The sequence below is a fragment of the Silurus meridionalis genome, chromosome 29, assembly GCF_014805685.1.
Source record: "Silurus meridionalis isolate SWU-2019-XX chromosome 29, ASM1480568v1, whole genome shotgun sequence".
NCBI classification, from domain to species: Eukaryota; Metazoa; Chordata; class Actinopteri; order Siluriformes; family Siluridae; genus Silurus; species Silurus meridionalis.
The window spans coordinates 958,167-980,224 of NC_060912.1; the positions used below are offsets into that span (position 1 = coordinate 958,167).

At 42.6% G+C, this 22,058-nt stretch overlaps 2 protein-coding genes across 2 annotated transcripts in view; one reads left to right on the forward strand and one right to left on the reverse strand.

Annotated features, from left to right (window-relative positions):
• Positions 1-348: 348 nt before the first annotated feature.
• sf3a3 (splicing factor 3a, subunit 3) lies at positions 349-4,995 on the reverse strand. The gene is made up of 17 exons (XM_046843910.1): positions 4,742-4,995; positions 4,163-4,210; positions 4,019-4,071; positions 3,726-3,831; positions 3,573-3,645; positions 3,182-3,273; positions 3,021-3,103; positions 2,659-2,797; positions 2,501-2,569; positions 2,326-2,393; positions 2,016-2,123; positions 1,862-1,931; positions 1,598-1,762; positions 1,273-1,383; positions 993-1,083; positions 777-832; positions 349-654 (listed from the first exon to the last, which is right to left on the reverse strand). Exons 1-17 carry the CDS (start codon positions 4,835-4,837, stop codon positions 577-579), a joined length of 1,506 nt encoding a protein of 501 aa, XP_046699866.1. The 5' UTR covers positions 4,838-4,995; the 3' UTR covers positions 349-576.
• Positions 4,996-7,688: 2,693 nt separating this feature from the next.
• Positions 7,689-22,058, forward strand: part of LOC124381941 (ubiquitin-conjugating enzyme E2 E1) — a 32,493-nt gene continuing 18,123 nt past the window's right edge. Inside the window, exons 1-3 of the mRNA XM_046843912.1 lie at positions 7,689-7,897; positions 10,062-10,259; positions 12,406-12,456. Of these exons, the coding sequence (XP_046699868.1) occupies positions 10,063-10,259; positions 12,406-12,456 (248 nt within the window). The 5' untranslated portion in view covers positions 7,689-7,897; position 10,062. The remainder of the gene's footprint in view (positions 7,898-10,061; positions 10,260-12,405; positions 12,457-22,058) is intronic.

Genomic DNA, 22,058 nt, shown 5'->3' on the forward strand with positions numbered 1-22,058 from the left:
AGGCGATGAGTCCGTGGCTCGATTCCGCCCCCTAGTGGAATGACAGATAATATTCACTTTATTATTATTATTATTATTATTATTATTATTATTATTAATATTATTTGAATTTTAAAATACTTTATTAATCCCAGAGGGAAAATTGTTTTTTTGCATATCCCAGTAATGTTAGGAAGCTGGGTCAGATTCATACAGCACCCCTGGAGCATACAGGGTTAAGGGCCTTGCTTACGGGGCCCTGAGAGTGGCACTTTGGTAATACCAGGGCTTGAACTCCAGACCTGAACCGTTATGACTCTATAGCTAAATACACACTTTTCTAGATCTCTTCGAACAGAGAAACGCACAGAGGTTTTTTCAGATTTATTTAGTAAGGAAACGTAAACCCGTTTCATTCTTTCACAGAATGCACAAATGAACAATATTCTAATTATAAAAACATACAAATGTATTTTTGAAAAGACATATCCAATCGGCCAAGAAAAAAAAAAAAAGCAGACATACGGAGTCCTCCAGGACATTTTCTACTGTGTAGGTGTAGGGGGTCTTAGTGGAATGGTGCGTTTCTTTGATCATCTACAGCAGCCCCTGCCTCTTTAGATCCTCATAGGTCTTCTTGTTGACCACGTTTCCACTGGAATCTTCATACTCCTCCTGAAAAAAGAAGAGAAAAAAAAGAGAAGGAAATGGACGATTAAAGTGATACAGGGTAAAAAATAGGAAGACATGGAACGCCAGTGTGTGTGGTGAATAGAGGATGTAAGACAGTTCCTCACCTCTGTGTCTGGCTGCCACCTCTCTAAGGCCTTCTGGGACTTCAGCTTGGACCAAACTATTTTAAAAGACAATAAGAAGAAACCAGTCTTCTTTATTTATTCCAAAAGAAGCGCGTACCAATCTTAGTCAGATGTCCACAAACTTTTGTCCAAATAGTGTAAACACACACGTGTATATATTCTGAACAGTAAGAAATAAGCAGGAATTGGACTCACGGGACACGGCGTCCTCGATCTGGGTGACGTTGGCGAAGTGGGCGGTGTTCGGGATTCCCAGGCAGCGCATGCCGTGTGCGTGTCTCCACTCCTGCACCATACAGAAATCGCAGGAATGGTTTAGAATACAGCAATACATAGAGACAGAGGATCATTCATAATCCAAATAATGAATTCATAACGAAGGTGCTGTTCTCACTTCTGATTGGTCAGTAGGTGTTTTAGAACTCTTTCATGAACCTGAACTAGAAAGAGAAAGTTGAATGAGGTATGTACTCACGGCAAAGTGTCTCTGGAAGGCTTTGGGTCCTCGGTACGTGTAGTTTCCACAGATTTCACAGTTGTAGTTGATGTTTAAGCCGTGGAGTTTGTACAGCCAGTATGGAATGGGCTGAAGGGACAGGATTACACACACAAAAAAAAACGTTTTTATACAGATTTCAACTTATAACAACAAATTTGCCCTTTTTACATGTGATAAATGTGTAAAAATCCAAATTCAGCACGACACAAGAGCTCTCTAAGTCTCTCCACACACACACACACACACACACACACACACACACACACACACACACACACACACACACACACACACTCCTGACCTTGCCGTCCCAGCCCAGCGGCAGGTTTTTGGGATTGTAGATGATCTCGTTGTCCTCGTCTTCGCTCTCGCTTTCGCTCGGCTGCTCTTCGTCGTCCTCCTCGCGCTCCTCTCCCGTCCTCGCCTGCTTCCTCTGGACGTTCTCGTGCGTCAGCTGCCTCTGCTCCTGCAGGATCAGCAAGGAACGTCATCAATGCAATCGTGCTCCAAAAGTGCAAGTTTTAATCAGAAATATTATCTAATAGCGATATCTGATCCCACTTACCCCCAAAACCTCCACATATTCGTAGATCTGGGCCTCCAGGAATCCGATCTCCTTGTTCCGTTCCGTGTCCCTGTGAACACGTGAATATTGTGAGTCTCGAGTCACGATGTATTAAACTTAAGAGGATTTAGAAAATAAATGTCTGAAACAATACTTCTTTGGTCCTTTGGCTTTCGGGTTTTTGGCGAACAGAGAAGGATCCAGTGACTCCAGAGATTTTCCTTTTGTGCTGAACAGCCTCTGTGCTCGTTCCTCGAGCGTGCTGAAGAGCCGGAAATAGAACGTTATACACATAATATGCGGAAATCACTGAACATGTGCCTACTCAAAGACACACAAACACACACAGTCACAGGACACGCACAGAGACACACTTACACACGTCAAGACACACTCGCACGCACGGGGACACACACAGAGACACACTCGCATGCATGGAGACACACTCGCACAGAGACACTTACCCACCACACTTCAATCCCAGAGCCATGAGAGCAGACTTTAACCTGTCCAGACCAAGTGATGCCAACTCCTAAAATCAGTCACATGATCAGTTACTGACGTCTTCACCTGCTGGTTTCTTTAATCACTGCATATAATGGTGTGCAAAAGTATTTACATAATAATTTAAAGTTTTACCTCCCAAGAGGAGAAGGCAGATAAATCCAGATGAGCTCCAGCGTGGGTCAGAGCACTGCTAGCCTCTTTCTGTTACACACATACACACTCAGATTATCCATCCTGGAATATTATTTCCAAACAAATGAAACATACACAGTACACGTGAGGGAACTCACCGGCCAGCCAGGAAACGTCCCGTTCTCCCACTTCTTCTCGAAGTCGCTCAGCACTTTCTCATAGAGCTCGTTCTGATCCTGTAGAGGCTTCACCCGGTCTGTGTAACCCTGCAGGTAATCCAGGAGCATCTCTAAATACCTGCACAGAACAACACACCATTACAAACGTACATGACATGGAATAAAAGCTTGTGGACACCTGACTAACATCCCGTTCCACAATCAACCCCTGTGGGGTTTTTTTTTTGGTGTTCAAAAGGGTTTACATCTCTGCAGCGGGCCACTGAAGATCTTCCACTCAACGTCAGGTGTCCCGATACTTTTGCTCAGTACGGAAAGCAAACGCGGTACAAACAACTCACCTTTTATACTCTGCGTTCTTCCTGTCTTTGGAGATATCGAAGAGCTGATCGAAGGACGACAGATACGAGACGTATTCCAGTTTCTGGAAACAGAGCACGACGTTATATAGTTGAAAGAAGAAGAAAAAATCCACGCTCTAGAAAGCGAGCTGAATCTGTACCTCAGATCCTTTTAGGTTGATGTACTTGAGGTAGCAGTCGTGAAGGTCTAGATAACGGCCGTATCCTTCCTCGTCGGTGAACTCGACAAGATCTGGAAAGACAGGATAATTATTATTAATCTGTCGCTATAGAAGCGATAACAGATCATAACAAGCACATTGAGATAAAAAAAAATTATTAAATCATTACCTTCTGACCAATTGGATTCAATGTATAATTCAATAGTTCAAACAACAAGCAAAAAAACAACAAGTTTTACATATTTACATGACAGTAAAGTGCATGTAAATATGTAGTGAATCCGTTCACTTCACGCAGCGTTTTGATTGGTTCCTGAAAACATGTGATATTCTCCATAACTTGATTCTACATATTTTACGCCTTGCTTACTCTGCGCTTCCTCGCTGGGGTTGTCCCGAGCCTTCATCAGCTCCTCAAACTCCACCGACATGGGCACACAGATCTGTGTGTGTGGAAGAGAAGGTGTGTGTGAGGGGTTTTGTTATTTATTTTATGTGTAAAAGAAGGATGGAGGTGCTGTACCTCGTTCGGATGTTTCCTGTGGAACTCCTTAATGTGTTTCAGACGATTGTAGAACTCGGCGAACTCGTTCGGCCCGGATATGGCGCTCAGCTCTTCCTTCCTCAGACTGGTCTCGGAAAATCGTGAGAGGGGAAAAAAAGGATTCGATTTTACCTTCACTTTCATTAGCAAGTGTTTAATCCTGAGTTTTTATTCTATTAAAAGGGAATGCGGCATGGGTGGGACCCGGGGGTCTGATTTATTAATGGGGTATTTTTGAAGAAAGAAGAGGAAAATAAAAATGAGAATCTCACCCATCCTTGTCTTCATAGGCATCTCTGAGGTTGCCGCTCACTTCCATGTGCCTCTGTATAAAGGACAAATGGAGAAAAGGTCCAGGTTTAACGCACATCAAAGCACAGATTGATATGGAATAAAGTGTACGACTGGAGACTTACGTCCAACATGGCACGCGTACGATGATCGGAATTAATCTGGTCACGCAACTGGGGGAAAAAACACACACAAGCATTAAAAGGATCACCTGAAAGAAGTGTGATATGATGCCGTCTGCCAGCCAAAAGTATGTGGACACCATTAATTCCCTGTTTTGCTGTGTTTTTCTTTTGGAAAGGTTGTCTAGAAGATTCTGTATGGATTATGATCATTCAGGGTCTGATATAAAGGACGTAAAATAGTTTCTTTGGTGTTCCAGTTCATCCTTGAGATGTTCAGTGTGTTTGAGGAGGTCAGGGATGTGTGCAGTACATTCCAGATCTTCCACACTCGTGATGCTGGAGGGGTTTGGAAGCTCCAGTGAATGAAAATAGTACTTTTACAACCAACAAAGATGTTTTCTACACTTGTGTCTCCTCGGTGGACACATATTTCCCATAATCTGGTGTCCACCACAAAACCTTTGGGCGTATAATCTGAGGAAATTCACTTCTCACACCTTAAACCCTTCCTATCAGGTTTGTGAACGTACATGAATCAAAACAAGCAATTACATCCCACCGAACGCCATTTCTACGCACCGTCGTCTTCTTGTGGAGCATCTCCTTTGTTTTAGCGTCCATTAATCGCTCCATCTCCTCGTGGTAACGACGCTGCTGCTCCAAAATGTGCTCCATGCCCGCGGTGTCCGCGTTAATAACAGAAATAATATTTAAAAAAATCACGGACTCGACCAGATCCCAGTTTCCTTAACTAGCCGTGTTGTTTAGCTAGCATACGTGCGTGTAACGAAGTCAGGAAGTCGGTCCGGCGTGCAAATACAACCGGGATGAAACACGAGGCAGGGCGCAATAGCGTTCCGGGGGTCATGTGTTTAAAAACTATTTTACATAGAAATATATTTATATTCGTAAAAAATTGCAATAGATTCGATTCTTTAATAGTCTACAACGTGAAAATGCACTTCTCCCTCTTTGAGGAGCCTCCCTTCCTTTTATTTTTATTATTTTATTCTATTTACATTTTTGTTCGGGTTACATACATTTCGGTTTATTTGTTTCTTTGTTTGTTCGTTTATTCATTCATTTTTTATTGTTTTCAATCATTAGCCATTCATTATTTGTTTTTGTTTGTTTGTTTGTTTTGTTTGTCTTATGGAATGGTCATGTTGAGAACATGGGAATTTGTGAGAAAAACTGAAGAATTAATACTTTATAAAGTGTCTTTACATACTAAATTCTTTAAATGTACTTTGTTCTGAAAAATAAAAATCATAAGAAATATACACACATACACAAATATATACAATGCATTCCACATTTAGTCTCTATTTACTCTTATAATAAGCCCGAATCTTCTCTTCTGGGAAGATGTTCCACTAGATTTTGGAGATTTCTGGAGATTCATTTAGCCACAAGGGTTTTTAGTAAAGTCAGGAAGTGATGTAGGTGAAAATGTGAGGAGGCCTGGGGTGCAGTCAGCGTTCACATTCATCTCAAAGTATAAAATAGGGTTTAAAATTCTACTGAAGCAGCAGATCTTCCACATCTTCCAACCCATGTAAAGCAGATCTTCATGGAGCAGGCTTTGTGCACAGGGGCATTGTCATGCTGGAACAGGTTTGGGTCTCCAAGTTCAAGTGAAGGGGAAATTTCTACTATATTATAAGACATCCTACACAATTATTCACCTCTGACTTTGTGGTCTGGGGTGGAGTTTCATCAAGCTGAAAAAGTCAAACTCAAAAAATCAAAATGATTCAATATTTTAACAATGTATAGACTTATATATTTATAGAAATAGAGAAACGATATTTATTGTTGTAATAAAACGTTTGATTAGTTGTCATAGTGGAAACCGCCCCCTTGTGGTCATTATTATATAACATGTCATATTTGAGCACATTGCGTGTGACGTCACTATTCTAAAGTTCTTTCTGAAAAAGGAAAGAACCTCAGAGTAATAAGATCAACATATATATCAAATGAACAAAATTGAGTTTAATATACATTATAGGGACATCTATTGGTGTATACAGTATTGAGACACGGGACTTTTCCAAGCTTATGAAGTTCTTAGTTGGAGGGACACAATTGTATGTCTTTGGATGTGTGAGCAAATAATTTTTTTCTCTTTACATGAGAATTAGGAGATTTAAACTTTGTTCCAGCTTGACAATGCCCCAGTGCACAAAGCCAGTACTATGAAGATCTGAGTTGGAGTCTAATATCCTGAGTGGCCTGCTTAAAAAAACCCTATTAATCACTTTGGGATGAATGTGAACCCTGACAGCACTTCAGGCCTCTTATCTTTCCACCTTATCTTCTCTCTAAAAGTGAAAAACATTACTTGTGATTGAGACTGATAACAGAAATGCGTGTCAGTTCAGGAAATCCTGTATAAATTCATATCTTGTAGGTGTGAAGGGGTTTCCCAGGCCACCACAAGTATGTTCCACTCTCATTATATTGTGTTATATTATAATAGCTGAATTATTCAATCCACCTAATGAGCCCCAACGAAGCAAAATGGAGAAGAGCATCGTGAGAGAGAAGGAAACTAATCAGCAAGGTCGTCCCAGTGAGAAGGGGTTCGGTCATGGAGGAGAAGCAGGAACAGATATAAGGCTTGAAATCTGGACTGACTCTGGTGTTCTGGAGACGTGTTTAGCTCTTTGTGCTTAATGACACAAGTGTGGAAACTCGAGTGACACTTGAATCTGAAGTGGTGCAGGAGCAGGACAGGACCAGGAGCAGGATCAGGAGCAGGAGCAGGGCCGAAGTCTCTCCTCTGAACCTCCTTGACATTCATTATCACTTTTCTTTACTGAATATCAGAATCACAATCGCTTTGAAATAAATACAATCGTATATTAACAAATAAATAAATAAATAAATAAAGGATTTGTACACCGGAGTAACAGATTTTACACATTTGATATACAGATACAACTCAAGACAGTGGAGCGCTGAACCATTCCAAGATGTTCCTCTAGATTTTCTGGAGATTTGGGATCATTCAGCCAGGTAGTGATGAAGGTGAGAAGATGAGGAGGTCTTGGCTGCAGTCAGCGTTCACGTTCATCCCAAAGGTTTTCAATAGGGTTTAGAGCAGGAGATCGTCCACTCCAACCCATGGAAAGCAGATCTTCGTGCACACGGGAACATTGTCTTGATGGAACTCCAACAGGAACGTTCCAACAGCAGTGAAATGAAAACCAGTCTGATATATTTCAGTTTATCTATCTATCTATCTATCTATCTATCTATCTATCTATCTATCTATCTATCTATCTATCTATCTATCTTGTTTTCTTCATGACAGTCAGAGATCTCCTCTGTTCTTCTCTCATATATACTTGTTTTATTTGCTTGTTTGTTTAAAGCTGTGGTTTAGTAAACAAACCAAGAAACCTGATTCTTACACACACACACACACACACACACACACACGCTGCGCGTGCTCGCGGAGGGAAGGAAGGAGGAAGGAAGGAGGGAGGGACAGAGGGAGGCGGTTCTCTGGTTCTCTCTCTCTCTCTCTCTCTCTCTCTCTCTCTCGGCGGTAGAGGCTCCTCGGTGTCGGTAGTGAAACTCGGACACACCGATCAGCGGATTTCCTTTTTTCTACACGCATGAAAACACAGATTTATTAGTGGAACCCGTAAGTGTTCGCCCCCAGCTGAGGTTTTCCGCCTGATTGAGGAAATTTCCGACGCGTTCTGCTCTCATCGCTGACAGGTAATAAAATCCGGTGTTGTGGCGCGTGAGTGGCTCCTGAAAACCGACCGACCGATAGCTGAGTGTGTGTGTGTGTGTGTGTGTGTGTGTAGAGGGCTATTAAGAGCGTGTTTGTATCGTGAGCGAATTAACAAAGAGGCAGCTTGTCAACGTAAAAAATGATTTTGTGTAGCTGGGGGCATCGTGTGTGTGTGTGTGTGTGTGTGTGTGTGTGTGTGTGTGTGAGTGTGATGGTCATTGTCGGTTTGATCAAAGGATCGCCTTGTTTACAGATCAGAGGGATGAAATGTATCCAAATGTATCCGCGCGGTTCCGGTGCAGCACGAGCTACAAAATATCCGTTCTGGATTCTGATGGTAACATTAACAAAAAAAGAACACACACACACACACACACACACACACACACACACACACACTGTTGGGGGGGGTTGTTACCAGATAATAAAGACCCACATTAGGCGCATTAAAGGTCACGTGACGTGACTAATCCCAGTCTCGGTTATGTCATTGTGTAAAAACTCAGTCTGAACGACGTGATCCGATCGCATGTGATCTGACCTGCAGGGCATTCAAGCTCGTTTCTAAATAAATAAACACCCCTCACCCTCTTTTCTCCACCTTCTCTTCTTCTTCTTCCTCCTCCTCCTCCTTCTCTCCATCCTCTTCACTTCACACTGGACACAAGAAGGTTCTTTTTTTACCCTTTTACTGTTACATCTCACAAAGCCGTGACTTCAGAGGCGGATTAAACAGATTTTCCACACGAGTTGATGCAATACGACGTAACATCCTGTGCAATTCGGATTAATACACGCTAACAAGGATTCACACTACAGAAGGGTGTAACACTGCATTCAACCGTCCGAGTCTTCATGTGATTAGACCAGGTTCACACTCGCTACTGAGGTCCAGGAGGGTGGTGTGTGTGTGTGTGTGTGTGTGTGTGTGTGTAGCAAGATGTCGAAAAGATTGAAAAGTCATTTATACTTCTATAGGCTTCTAAGTTTGCAGGTTCGATCCTGAACCTCAGGTGGATGTGTGTCAAATTTCTGGTGCATGAATTTCAGTGTGAGAATGAGCATCTACATCTGTGTGTGTGTTCTTAGGATCACCCTAGGGGTCCACAGTGCTTATTGAAGATAAGTAAGATCTAGAAATTCAGGCAGGATTTCTAATCACGCTCCGTCACGAGCCTGTCTGAGGAATCTTCTGTATTTGAGATTGTTATCAAAAGAAAAACTTTTTATACGCAATATTTGCTGTCACAATAACCTCCACTCTAGCAGGCCACTCAAGATCTTCCACTCCAACCTACATAAAGCATCATGGAGCTGCCATTGTGCACAGGAGCATTGTAATGGTTCAAGTTCCATCAATCTTGATTACATTTATTGGACTTCTCTCACGATTATTCCACTGGCTTGAAGAACTTTTCCTCCTTTCAAGAGCGAAAACCGCACTTGAATTTGGAGATTCGAAATAATCAGACCTTCTCGAGAAGCTCTCGTGCCATCTGATTCTGGAGCAATATCCAAGCTTGTGCCCTTTAAAGACCTGATGTGTTTAAGAGCGGCTGATTTAATAACACGTGCAGACGACGTTATTTTTAGAGCCGTATTCGGACGACGATGACACGTCGAGGACAGTTCGATGACACGCCGACTGATCGTCATACGGGACTGTTTGGGGAAGTGCTGCATTTCTGACAACTGGATTTCATAAGTCTGCCGAGCAGCTATTTTTAAAACTCCCTTATCTGCTATTCGGATCTTGCAGCAGCTTCTTTGCTGCATAGACATTTCCCTTACAATGTATTTGCAAAAGTTTGTGGACACCCGAGCATAAGATTCTCTGGTTCTTTGAACTTCTCGTTCCAAATTGAGTCCCCAGTGTTGCTGTTATAATAAACCTTTGATCTTCTGGGAAGATTTTCTACTAGATTTTGCAAATCTTCATGGATCTTCTGCACAATTGTGTGCCTCCAAGTTTGTGTTTGATGAAGAACCACATGCGGTTGGAAAAGTCGGGTGTCCCAATACTTTTGACAAACATCGTATCTAATGTAAACACTGAGTGTGAGTGTGTGAACCCCCAAAAGGGTTTGGTCTTCATGCCACGGCATGTTTGAATAACCTTTATTTATTTGTTTGTTTGTTGTTCAGAATGTCCAGTGAGGTCCAGCCGAGGCCAGACGACAGTCCCAACACGAGCGGAGGCAGTTCTGACGTGGAACAGAGAGACGTGGCCTCGTCGGTGCAGCCGGAGGAGAGAGAGAGAGAAAGGGAACAGGCTCCACCAAAGAAAAAGGAGGCCAAGTTCTCCAGCAAGACTCCCGCTAAACTCTCCACCAGTGCCAAGAGGTGAGACATCAGATGTTCTCCTTTACACTCTTTAAACACTTCACAAGTATCCACTGAGGAACACCGAGCTTCTAAAACCACTGTACCACCATGTGACATTTATTCAACAAGAATGTGAAAGAAAGGAGAGGGAATGAGAGGAGATAGAGAAGAATGTGAAAGAATGAGAGGAGAATGTAAAAGGAGAGGAGAGAGAGAGAGGAGAATGTGAAAGAGGGAGGAAGAATGGGAGGAAAAGGAGGGAGGATGAGAGGAGCGAGAGATGAGAAGCAGAGGAGAAAGAATGAGGGAGAAAGTGTAAGGGACAGAATGAGAGGAAGGGGGAGTAGAGAGAAGAGGAAGTGGAAGAATGTGAGAAGAGAAAATGAGAGGAGAGGGAGAGCAAGAATGTGAAAGAGAGGCGAGAGAGGGATAATGTGGAGAAAGAGGGAGTGAAGACTCTTTCTGCCTCTTGCCCACATCTTCACTGAAGCTGAAAACCGAAATCTTTTAGTGGCTTTGACTCTTTTGCGAGAGAGGGAGAGATCAGAGCGAAAGAGTGAGAGAACAGAGAGAGAAAAACAAGAGAGAGAGGGAGGGAGGGAGGGAGTACAGAAGTACGCCAAAATGTGTAAAATAAATGAAAACAGCAATCTGTCAGTGATTACAGTTTTGAATTTATTAATAAATGGATGTTTATAGTCGCATTAACAGTTACAGCAGCTAGAATCCCTCTTTCTTTTCCTTTTCTTGAAAAAAATCTATATTTGTTCAATAAAGTAAAATTAAAAAGGATTCAAAAAAAGTCTCCGTACGGAACTCCTCATGACATCACCAATTCCTGAAAACATTCCGATCAGCAATTATCCATAGAACCATGTCCTCTTTCAAGCTGCTTTTGAAGGAAATCCACCGCACACACCCCCCAAAACCCACCGAACAGATTCAAGAACTCAACATCGCCGTGATATAAAAATAGACCCTGCTTGACGTCTTCCTTTTGTTATTATGTTTTTTTTTGGCGAGATTGTTTAAAGCAGGTCCTGGAAGCTGCACTGTGTGTTAGAAATGTGAGTGCAAAAGCCAGTGTAATAAAATCTCTTCATCAGTGGCCCCTGGCTTTTCCCCCCTGTCCAGCTCCTGGAACCCAGAAATGTGCCGTCTCAGGAAAACCTGCTATCGCATTACAGCAGCAGTGCAGCTCGCAGAACGCCGCTCGATCCCGAGGTGTTAAATACGGCACTGTGTCCTGCTGCCAAGCCGGGAGTGTTTCCTCTGTGGCTTCCTAACGGCGTCTGGACGATCGAACCCCCGTTTTATTGCGAGATATTCAAAATCAATAATCAGAACTCGAATGTCCGTCTACACTCGACGTTCAATAAAACTACAGGAGATTATTGTATAGTTGCTGTCGAGGGCTGTTTGGAAATAATGACCCTCATTGTTTCATACTCAGCAGAGAGGAAGTGTGAGTGTGCGTGTGTGTGCGCGCGTGTGTGTGTGTGTGTGTGTGCGTTTGCGCTGCGGTAGTTTACTGCTTGATTATGTAAGTGGAAGATTTTGCTGGTCCCGTGTTCTCACTGCTCTGGAGCTCGTTCGTGTTTACGTGCCGCCTGCTGCCCCAAAACAAACCTGCAAGATTGCTAAATTAAAGATACACTACAAGCATATACAAAATAACACAACATAATGCAACGCAACACAATGCAACACAATACAATGGAACAGAATGCAGCGCAACACAACGCTACACAACTTGACAACACAATGCAAGACAATGCAACGCAACACAACACAACACGACACAATACAACGCAACACAATGTAATGCAACAGAATGCAACACAACGCTACACAACATGACATAACACAACACAATGCAAGACAATGCAAAGCAACACAACACAATGCAACAGCAATTTATTATTACAATGGCTCAATTGAATTCTCAAATCTGATTGGTCAGATGGTGACTTTGTTGTTAAGGTCGTTTTTTAAGGCTTTGGAAGCTTAGAAGATTACGATCGCTGGTTAAAAAAGGGGGCGTGGCCAGATATATTAAACTCATCATGTGATAAATATTCCAAACCATGTGTACGAGATTGAGAATAATAATAATATGTCAGTTAGATATTTAATCTGAACCCCTTTGTTTTCTCTCCTGCAGGATTCAGAAGGAGCTCGCGGAGATCACTCTCGACCCTCCTCCAAACTGCAGGTAGGACCACGGTGCTCTGGATTGTTTAATGCTGCTGGTTTTACTCCGTAGTGGGCGTTCAGATAGTGGACGCTTGCGTGGTGATCTGTTTGGTCCTGCTGATGTATTGTATCTCGAGCTTGTACTATACTAACTGCGTACTGTGATCTGGAAGCTTCTTCTCTCCATTGGCCCATAAATATGCAGGACAAATGAACATCATCTGCAAGTCATATCGTCCATCAGACGAGAAATTCCCCCGGGGGTCTGTGCACGGTCCGGTTCAGTCTGTCAGATGTTTGTGAGGGCGGGCGAATCAATACTCTCTTGTTCAGGGGTCGTCTGCTGACAAAGAGGTTTCGAGAACTCAAATAAGTAGTTGAAAATAGAGCAATAAACATTTGTGTGGAGAAAACAACAAGTCAACAAGGTCACGTTTTTAAACGTGAAGCGGCTCGGTTTCGGTTGCAGATCCTGCTCTCCGGCTTGTGTGGATTATTTCTGGTAGATAGTGATCCTCTGTCCGTCTTTCTATCGATCTATCGATCTATTTATTTATTTATCTGAAGCACCACCATGAACCCAAACATAACTGATTACTGGCTACACCTCACACGGCCGACGTTGGTTTCTGTACCTGGATCTCAGAGTCAATGAGCTGCGGGAACTACATAGACAGACGGACAGACAGACAGACAGATGGATAGACGGATAGAGAGGCAGTTCTTTACACAGACAGTAAGAATGACAAGCATAAAAATATAGCTGGATGGATAGATATACAGAGATATATACATATTTAGACAGATGGTGACAAACAGTGAAAGAGAGATAGACAGAGATAAGTAGATAGACGAACCGATAGAGAGAGAGAAAGGTAGATAGAAAGAAAAGCTGAAGAATTTCAGTTCCTCTATATATTCCTACTCAAGTATGTTGACTTTAGTCCAAAGGTGATTAAACTCAATGATGATTCTCTCTGAGACTCTGCACAGACGTGTAGTTGCGAGAAATAGCATGCTACAATCTGTCTTATACATGTCCTGTGTGTGTGTGTGTGTGTGTGTGTGTGTGTGTGTGTGTGTGTGTGTGTGTGAGGCGCGTTATTCTGGGCCTCAGGTTTGGGCTGTACAGTTGATTTGCCATGCTTGGACAGCGTTCAGGGTCTGCGCCAGGCCTCAAAGTAACAGGGGTTGGAGAAGAATGTGCTCCTTCACAGAACCCCATATTGTGCTCAGATTTAACGTGAAGCTTCTCCTGAGCGCTCACGAGGATTCCGAGACGAGCAGCATGTCGAGCACCCGTCTCGTTCACACGGAGTGTCAGAGCGCATCGAAGCGGCCGCTTTCGCGCAAGATACGCGTGTAATCGTTCTGACGCTTGTCTTTTCATATTCATATCCAACTGCGGTGTGGAGAAGCAGAATTTACACCCAGAGACAACACCGCAAACCTCACTCAGGAGACACACGCACACACACACACACACACACACACACACACAGTCACACAGTCTCACGTTCCATATTCCACTGGTTCCTCTACACTTATACGAGAGCAACCTCCATTTATTCACGTACAGTACGACCTCGCAGCTGCTTCACTGGTTTCAAGGTTATATATAGGTCACATACACGTTTAGGTCAAAAGTATGTGGACGCCCAACTTTACCGTGTGGTTCTTCTCCAAACTCTTACTATAAAGTTGGAGACACACAGACGTATATGATGTGTTCTGATGTGGTATTGCATTATTCCTTATAGGAGACTCAAAACTTCGAGTATGATAGATAGACAGAAATAGATAGAAAAAAAAAACAGACAAGAAGATGACGAAAAGGTCGAGAGACGGATATTTAGACAGGCAGTCAGAAAGACAGGCAGAGATAGATAGATAGATGGATGGATGGATGGGTGGATGGATGGATGGATGAAAAGATAGACCGACTGACAGACACACAGATGGATGGGTGGATGGATAGATGGATGGATGGATGAATGAATGTAAAGATTGACTGACAGACACACGGATGGATGGATGGATGGATGAAAAGATAGACCGACTAACAGACACACAGATGGATGGGTGGATGGATTGATGAATGAATGAAAAGATAGACCGACTGACAGACACACGGATGGATGAATGGATGGATGGATGGATGGGTGGATGGATGGGTGGATGGATGGATGAATGAATGAAAAGATAGACCGACTGACAGACACACAGATGGATGGATGAATGGATGGATGGATGGATGGATTGATGGATGATTGGTGGAAGATGGTGGTGAAGCTCTCAATATTTAACAAAGATCATGATAAAAAAGAATAGATATAAATTGTAAGCGTTATCAGTCAGCACTCATATGAAAAAAAAAGCATTTGAATTGAATATTTGGAATTTGTGATATTTATGATATTGTGATTATTCGGACGTGTAACTCGACTCTCACGTCTTCTTCTGCTGTGAGATTAAAGACATCACGTGTCTGCGAGCGTCCGCACTAATTGCAATGGGAATGTGATAATCTGTGTGGCAGAGTGAAACACCGCTGTCTGTGAGATGGTGCAGAGGCGTGAGATGCGAGGTGTGTGTGTGTGTGTGTGTGTGTGTGTGTGTGTGTGTGTGTGTGAGAACCCTGGAATGCTCCTTGTTATGCACTTGGCTTTGATCCAGGCGTGCTGAGTGTGACATTGCGCTGGAGTTTAACCCCTTCTCTCCCTGAGTGTGGAAACTTTTTGAGAGAAATCTGGTGCTGAGGGTTGGGGGTCAACATTTCAGTGGGGTTCCTCTCGTTTTTTACACTTTCAGGCCTCTGAAGGTTAATGTCTTGAGCGTGAGATTATATCAGATCATCTGCTCGGCGTGGACTGGAGCTGGAGTGTCACTTCATCACGACTTTGCTGCAGTTTGGATAAATGTGATAAAGAGAAACAACACGTGGTCCTAAAAGGACATTGTGTTTTCTCCCTTCCTGTCTCCCTCTCTTTTTCTCTCGTGCACATTTTGTCTCTCACACATTCACCCCGTCTCACTTTTTCATGCTCTTCCTCACTCACGCACTCTCAAGATCATCTCACTCTCACACAATCTGTGACTCCCTCGGTCCCTCATTATCTCACTGTGTTCCTAACATTACCAATCTGTCCTTCACTCTGTCCCTTATTATCTCCCTCGGTCCCTAATTTATTATTCTGTTTCTCACATCATTTTGTCCCTCATTGTCTCACTCTGTCCTTTACACTGTCCCCCATTATCTCTTTCTGTACCTCATTATCTCACAGTTATGCACTCTATCCATCATTTTCTCATTTTGTCCCTCAGCTTCTCACTATGTTCTTTACTCTGTCTCTCATTATCTCATTCTATCCCTTCTTATCTCACGCTGTCTCTCATTTTCTCAACCTGTCCTTCATTATCTCACTTTTTTTTACATTCAGACTTTTGTTCAGTTTTGCTCATTCTGTCCTCCTAATCTCACTCTGTCCTTCACCCTGTCTCTCATTTTCTCAATCTGTCATTTACTCTGTCACTTATTATCTCATTCTATCCCTAATTGTCTCACTCTGTCTCTCATTGTCTCACTTTGTCCTTCATTATCTCACTTTCTTTCACATTCAGAGTTTTATTCAGTGTATCATGCACATCCACTCAGCTACTCTCTCTCTCTCTCTCTCTCTCTCTCTCTCTCTCTCTCTCTCTCTCTCTCTCTCTCACTCTCTCTCTCTCACTCTCACATACTCTAGTTTTCTCTATTTCCTTCCTTTGGCTCTTTCAGATCCATTCATCTCCTCTGCTCCTGTCCTCCTCCCTCACACACCCACAGAAGTCTCCCCCTTTCTCTCCGCCCTGCACCGGATCTCCTCTGTCCTCCCTCAGTTTGTTCTGCTTTCCACACAGTATGACTGAAATGTAACCGATAAAGATCTCGCTTATCTTCAGGGTTAGAACAACGCTCACTTATGATCCTGACAATCCTGAAACATCACACTAAAGCTCCAGGCAAAGCTCCAGATGGCTCGCTGGCCTGAAATTTTTAATAAACACATCCCTGCTGCGTCTGCACGTTTTGGAGGGCAACGTGTCAAGACGTGTCATAATGCGTTCGAAAAACTCTGGGAAGCACGTTGGCGAGATCTCATTCGAGGCCTGGACTGTCTCATGGACAAACTCCGCGATTCGATTTGTCACTGTTGTCGAATCATATCATATTCACGTAAAAACACACACACACACACACACACACACACACACATTAGGCTAGGCATAATATATATCAGCCACTATTATATATTACTCTAAAGATTTTTGTAACTACTGCACACACACACACAAACACACACACACACTGCAGCAAACATATACGTGTGTGTGTGTGTGTGTGTGTGTGTGTGTGTGTGTGTGTGTGGAACTACGGTTTTGTGTGCTAACATTCACAGACGCTGTAAAGTCTGAACAACAGCCACACTTTACATTTACACAACATCATGGCGAAGTGGAGGGAACAGGGGGGAGAGAGAGAGAAAGTGAGAATGATAGAGTGATAGAGGGAAACAAATTGAAAGTAGAAGAAATTTCTTTAGCATTTTTTTTACCAAAACAAAAACAGAAAAGAGGAAGAAACGTCTCTGCGAAACCCCATCACCTGACCTGCAGGTCCAAAAGTATTGGGACACTACATGTGCTATTCTTCTCACTAACGTCCGACTCTCTACCAATTTCCACAATCTAGAAGAGCATCTTCCCAGAAGAGAAGTGGAGGTTATTTCAAGAGCAAATATGGCCTACATGTAAAATGGGATGTTTGAAAAAGCACACACGGCCATCATGTGTCCACAAACTTCTGTCCATGTATCCTATCTGCACAAGTGCAATCAAACATTCTGAGATGCTGGTAGGTAGAGGCCTCAGTGGTTACTGGAATGAGGTGGCTTTAGTTTCGGTGGCTTTAGTTTCGGTGGCTTCTTCTCTCAGGAAGTCCAGTGAGCTCCTTATTCGCATTACATTTTATTCCTTTCAGCATCTTGACTGATTTGTTTTGATCGAAATGGCATGTTCCTTACTGCTTCCTGCACCATTCAGGACGCCAAGCTACAGATTTCGGAGAATATTTTCGGTATTAATTATTTATCTTGCGGGAAACAGGATGCTCTGTAGCCCTTGTGTTAGCAATCCTTGTCAGCAGTCCTCGGGGTCCTAACAGATGGTCCATGATTCTGCTTCCTCCCCCTCCCGGTGCACCTGAACCAATCGATCATGAGCACAAAATACCTGATTCAGGTGTGTAGGGAGCAGAAATGCGAACCGTCTGGAACGAGCCTGAGGACGAGACTGGGTCACGCAGATCTACTGAACTACAGGAACTTTATAGAGAGCTGAAGCGATCAGGGCAGTCAGGGAAGTTTCATTTATATGATTTAAGAATTTAAACCAGACTTTTTTTTAAGCATTCGAGTGCTGATCAGAATCCAGCAGCACTGTCTGGAGTGTTAACATTGAGCTCTGGTTTGGTTTAGAACGTGAGACTGAAGCAGTCATAACCAGTAGCTCAATAAAAAAGGGGGTACGAGCAAGGTTCAGCATGATGGGTCCATCTATCCATCCATCCATCCATCCATCCATCCATCCATCCATCCATCAAACATTCTATTTATCAAGCCATATATTCATCTATCTATTCATTCATTCATCAAGCCATTATACATCCATCCATCCATCCATGCATCATTCTATTTATTAAGCCATATATTCATCCATCCATCCATCCATCCATCCATTCATCCATCCATGCATCATTTTATTCATCAAGCCATCCATCCATCCATCCATCCATCCATCCATCCATCCATCCATCCATCCATCCATCAAGCGATTTATTCATCCATCTATTCATAAAGTCAGCCATCCATACATTCATTTATCCATCTATCTATTCATCATGGCTATCTAGCCATCAATCAAGCTATCATTTATCGATCTATACATCCACTCATCCATCCATATATTGATTAAGCCATCTATCTATTCATCCAGTTATCCATATATTTTTATCAAGCTATCTTTATGTTCATCTATCCATCTATTCATCCATCAGATCAAACCATAAAGCTAGCCATCCATCCACTGATTAAGCCAACCCTGTTTATCTATCCATCTATCTATCCATCCATCCATCCATCCATCCATTCATCCATCCATCAAGTTATTCATTCATTCATCTATACATCCATTAATTTGTGTATTTATCTATTAAGGCATCTATCTGTACATCCAGTTGTCCATATATTCATCAAGCTATCTTTACATTGATTCATCCACCTATTCATTGAGCTGTCTATACACTTATTTAACCATTGATCCATCCATCCATCCATCCTTCCTTGTTTTATTTCTGACCTATGAATGAAAGCATCCACATAAACCTTTAGTCTTAATGAAGTCAAACAAAACATTACTTTTGAAACCGGATTATTAGTCATTATACAGAATGATGAAATCCTGCCCGGTAGAATGTAATCTTTAAATTCTCGCTGATGCTGAACGAGGTCAGAGAGGAAATAGATGCAGCATTACAGGATCTCATGGTTCACGCCTCAGATTTATCTGTGTTTTACTCACTGTACTTTCCACCAGCTTCCTCTCTCGCTTTTGATTAAAGCATCCACCTTCGTATGCTCTCGCTCTTTCTCTCTCTCATGCCTGAGCGCACCCGTACATGCTTGCACAAACACACACACACACAAACACACACACACACACAAACACGCACACACACTGGATATGCACATGGACGGAGATGCATGCTTCCTCTCTCATACACACACGCATACACACACGCACAAACACGCACACACACTGGATATGCACATGGATCAAGATGCATGCTTTCTCTCTCATTCACACACACGCGCACACACACACACGCACACGCACACACAAATGCACACACTGGATGTGCACATAGACGGAGATGCATGCTTCCTCTCTCATACACACACACACACACACACACACACACACACACACACACCCACCCTGAGTGCTGTCTTCTCATCTCCTTAATGACTATATTTGCAAAAGATGATATCGGTTTCATTGTTGAGCTTCACCTCAGATTTGTTTTCCTCTCAGCTGCATGAACTCACATGTTAAAAACAGCTGACTCAGGCGCCTGTTTCGTTCTGCAGATCATCAGATTTCAGCATTGAAAAATTTCATTACAGAGCAATAGCACTACGGAGGCCGAGGCGTGTCCTGAGAGCCACATAGAATACAGATTAACATGGCAGAGGTAGAGCTGCATCTGGAAAATAGGAAAAGAATGCCTGGTTTTATTTGGACTGAAGAGGCGTGTGTGTGTGTGTGTGTGTGTGTGTGTGTGTGTGAAAGGTTCATGCATTAGAAGTCTGTCTGAAACAAAGAGATAAACGTGAAATATCATTTGGCCACATAACGTTGCTCAACCTTTAACTTGACCAATAGAAGCAACCCCCAGTTCTTAACGCTGCCCCTACAGGCTGTATGTGTGCATAAGACACGATTAGTGCATCATTTTATTTTTCATCAATCCTTCTGACTATATACAGAGTATAGATGGACTGTAAAGCTTTATAATGTTCTCATGTCAAGAAAACAAGCTCATACCATCATCCTTTCTCCATCTACCACCTGATGGGAAGCGTTTTTCACTTTCACTCTTTCACTCAGGTCTCATTTCACCCACAGAAGTGCAAGCAGGAGATATCTACAAGGTTTCCTGCTTATTACAAAGCTTATCTTTCTTATTTTTTGAAAGCCATACTCACTCCATTCTTCTTGGCCTTCTAAAACATCTTAGCGGAGGCCTGCAGATTTCCGGCTGCAGTTTTTTTTCCCATCTCATGGGACTAATTAATCTAAACTCTGCTTTCTTATCCGCACGATGCCTCCCGACCATCAAAATTCTTCATATTAACAAAGCAAGAACTGATAATCAGAGGAACACGGCTGCTGTGAAAGCAGGAAGGGTGTACTGAGCTTCTGGACAATTTTTGTTTAGATCACTGAACCCATTGAAACCTGTTTTCAAAAAGCTTCGGAAATTGTTGCGGTGATTTGCAGAGCGTCCGGAGCAGAATGTTGGATTTTCCCAGCCAGTTATCACACTGCTTCAGGAGTTTGATCAAGTTCTGGGACGTTCCTGTAAATATTTGTGCACAAGTCAATAATAAATAGGAGGATAAATTGCTTCATAAATTCATTTATTGGGATGAAAATGAAGCTTTTAAAAAATAAATGTGTAGCATGATCCTGGAGGCAGGTGTGAGACGTCAGATTTCAGAGCTCGAGATGTATTAATTGTTGCGTTCAACGTGAACGATTCCTCTTTTTCCTGGCATGCTTTATCAGTTCGAACAGGAAAAAGAAATGAAAAGTTCACACCGGAGTGACTGTTTATGTTCACGCCTTTGACATGTTTGTGTAATTATAGCTGCCTCTGGTCTGTCAGCTCCATTTATATCCTATCTGTGCTGTCAATACCCCGATAAAGCTGCACACTTGCACACATTTACTCTTTGTCTGCTTGACTGAGCCAGCCGTGTGTGTGTGTGTGTGTGTGTGTGTGTGTGTGTGTGTGTGTGTGTGTTTTGATGGCCTATCAGCCGACAAGCCTGTGGGTTTTTTTTATAGGTGTAATTCATGTGAATCAGTTGACACTCTTTCAATTAAGGGGATTTCTAATTAATTAATTAATTAATCTGGACATCACAAGATGTTCCTCTCAGCTTCTGGTCCACGGCTGCATGCATGACATCATCACTAGAGATTCTTTAGCAGCTCATCCGTCGCCCGATGGGATTCAGATTTGGTTGAAAAGATTCTATATAAAAAGATAAATGTCCTGAAGGATAATATATTCAAGTTATACACCTTCAGCCAGTACGGATCCACAATTTTTGATGACATCATTCCAAACTTCAGGTTCTTGTTAGATTTTTCTGTCCGTTTGAATGATGTCTTGAGTCTGTAATGTCATGGCATAGCTGTGATAAGAATTTTTTTGCTCCTCAGATGGACTGTGGCATTTAATATGTACTCAACTGGTATTAAGATGTTCTGCTGCCTCCACTTCCAGGCTGTAGGTTCTGAGATGCTTTTCTGCTCATCACAGTTGTAAAGAGTGGTTCTTGGTGATACCATAACCTATTTGTTAGTTCAGATCAGGGTCTCTGCTGGGTCAAATCAGGATATTTGATGTGTGAACTGTAGAACCTGTTGTGTGTGAGAATCTCAGGATCTTTTCAGTTCTGAGAAGTCTTCTTTTCGAAGGGCATCGAGGAACTTCTGCGATTCGAGACGGATCTGCACAATGGAGCTGCATCTTTATCTTCGGGAAAATGCGAAGTGAGAGCGTGTGGCTCGATCATCATGTACAATTTGTCGAACGGTTTTGACATTCTCAGCTTGTCGAAGGTCTTCCTGATCTCCAGTTCACGCAGAATTTCACATTTGCTCTTTGTTCTAACTGGCTCTAACAGAACAGCACCGTTAGTCTCGAAACTTTTTATACCACCTCGTTCCTACATGGTTTGATGAGTTGTGTCTCTGAAATGTGATTGGCAGATTGGATAGGTGGAGGTA

Excerpts from the sequence above, each read along its gene's own strand:
- sf3a3 (XM_046843910.1), bottom strand. The coding sequence starts at position 4,837 with ATGGAGCACATTTTGGAGCAGCAGCGTCGTTACCACGAGGAGATGGAG. Across the intron at positions 3,646-3,725 it reads ACAGGAAACATCCGAACGAG|ATCTGTGTGCCCATGTCGGT; the intron begins GTACAGCACCTC and ends CCACACACACAG. Across the intron at positions 2,124-2,325 it reads CTGGGATTGAAGTGTGGTGG|CACGCTCGAGGAACGAGCAC; the intron begins GTAAGTGTCTCT and ends CCGGCTCTTCAG.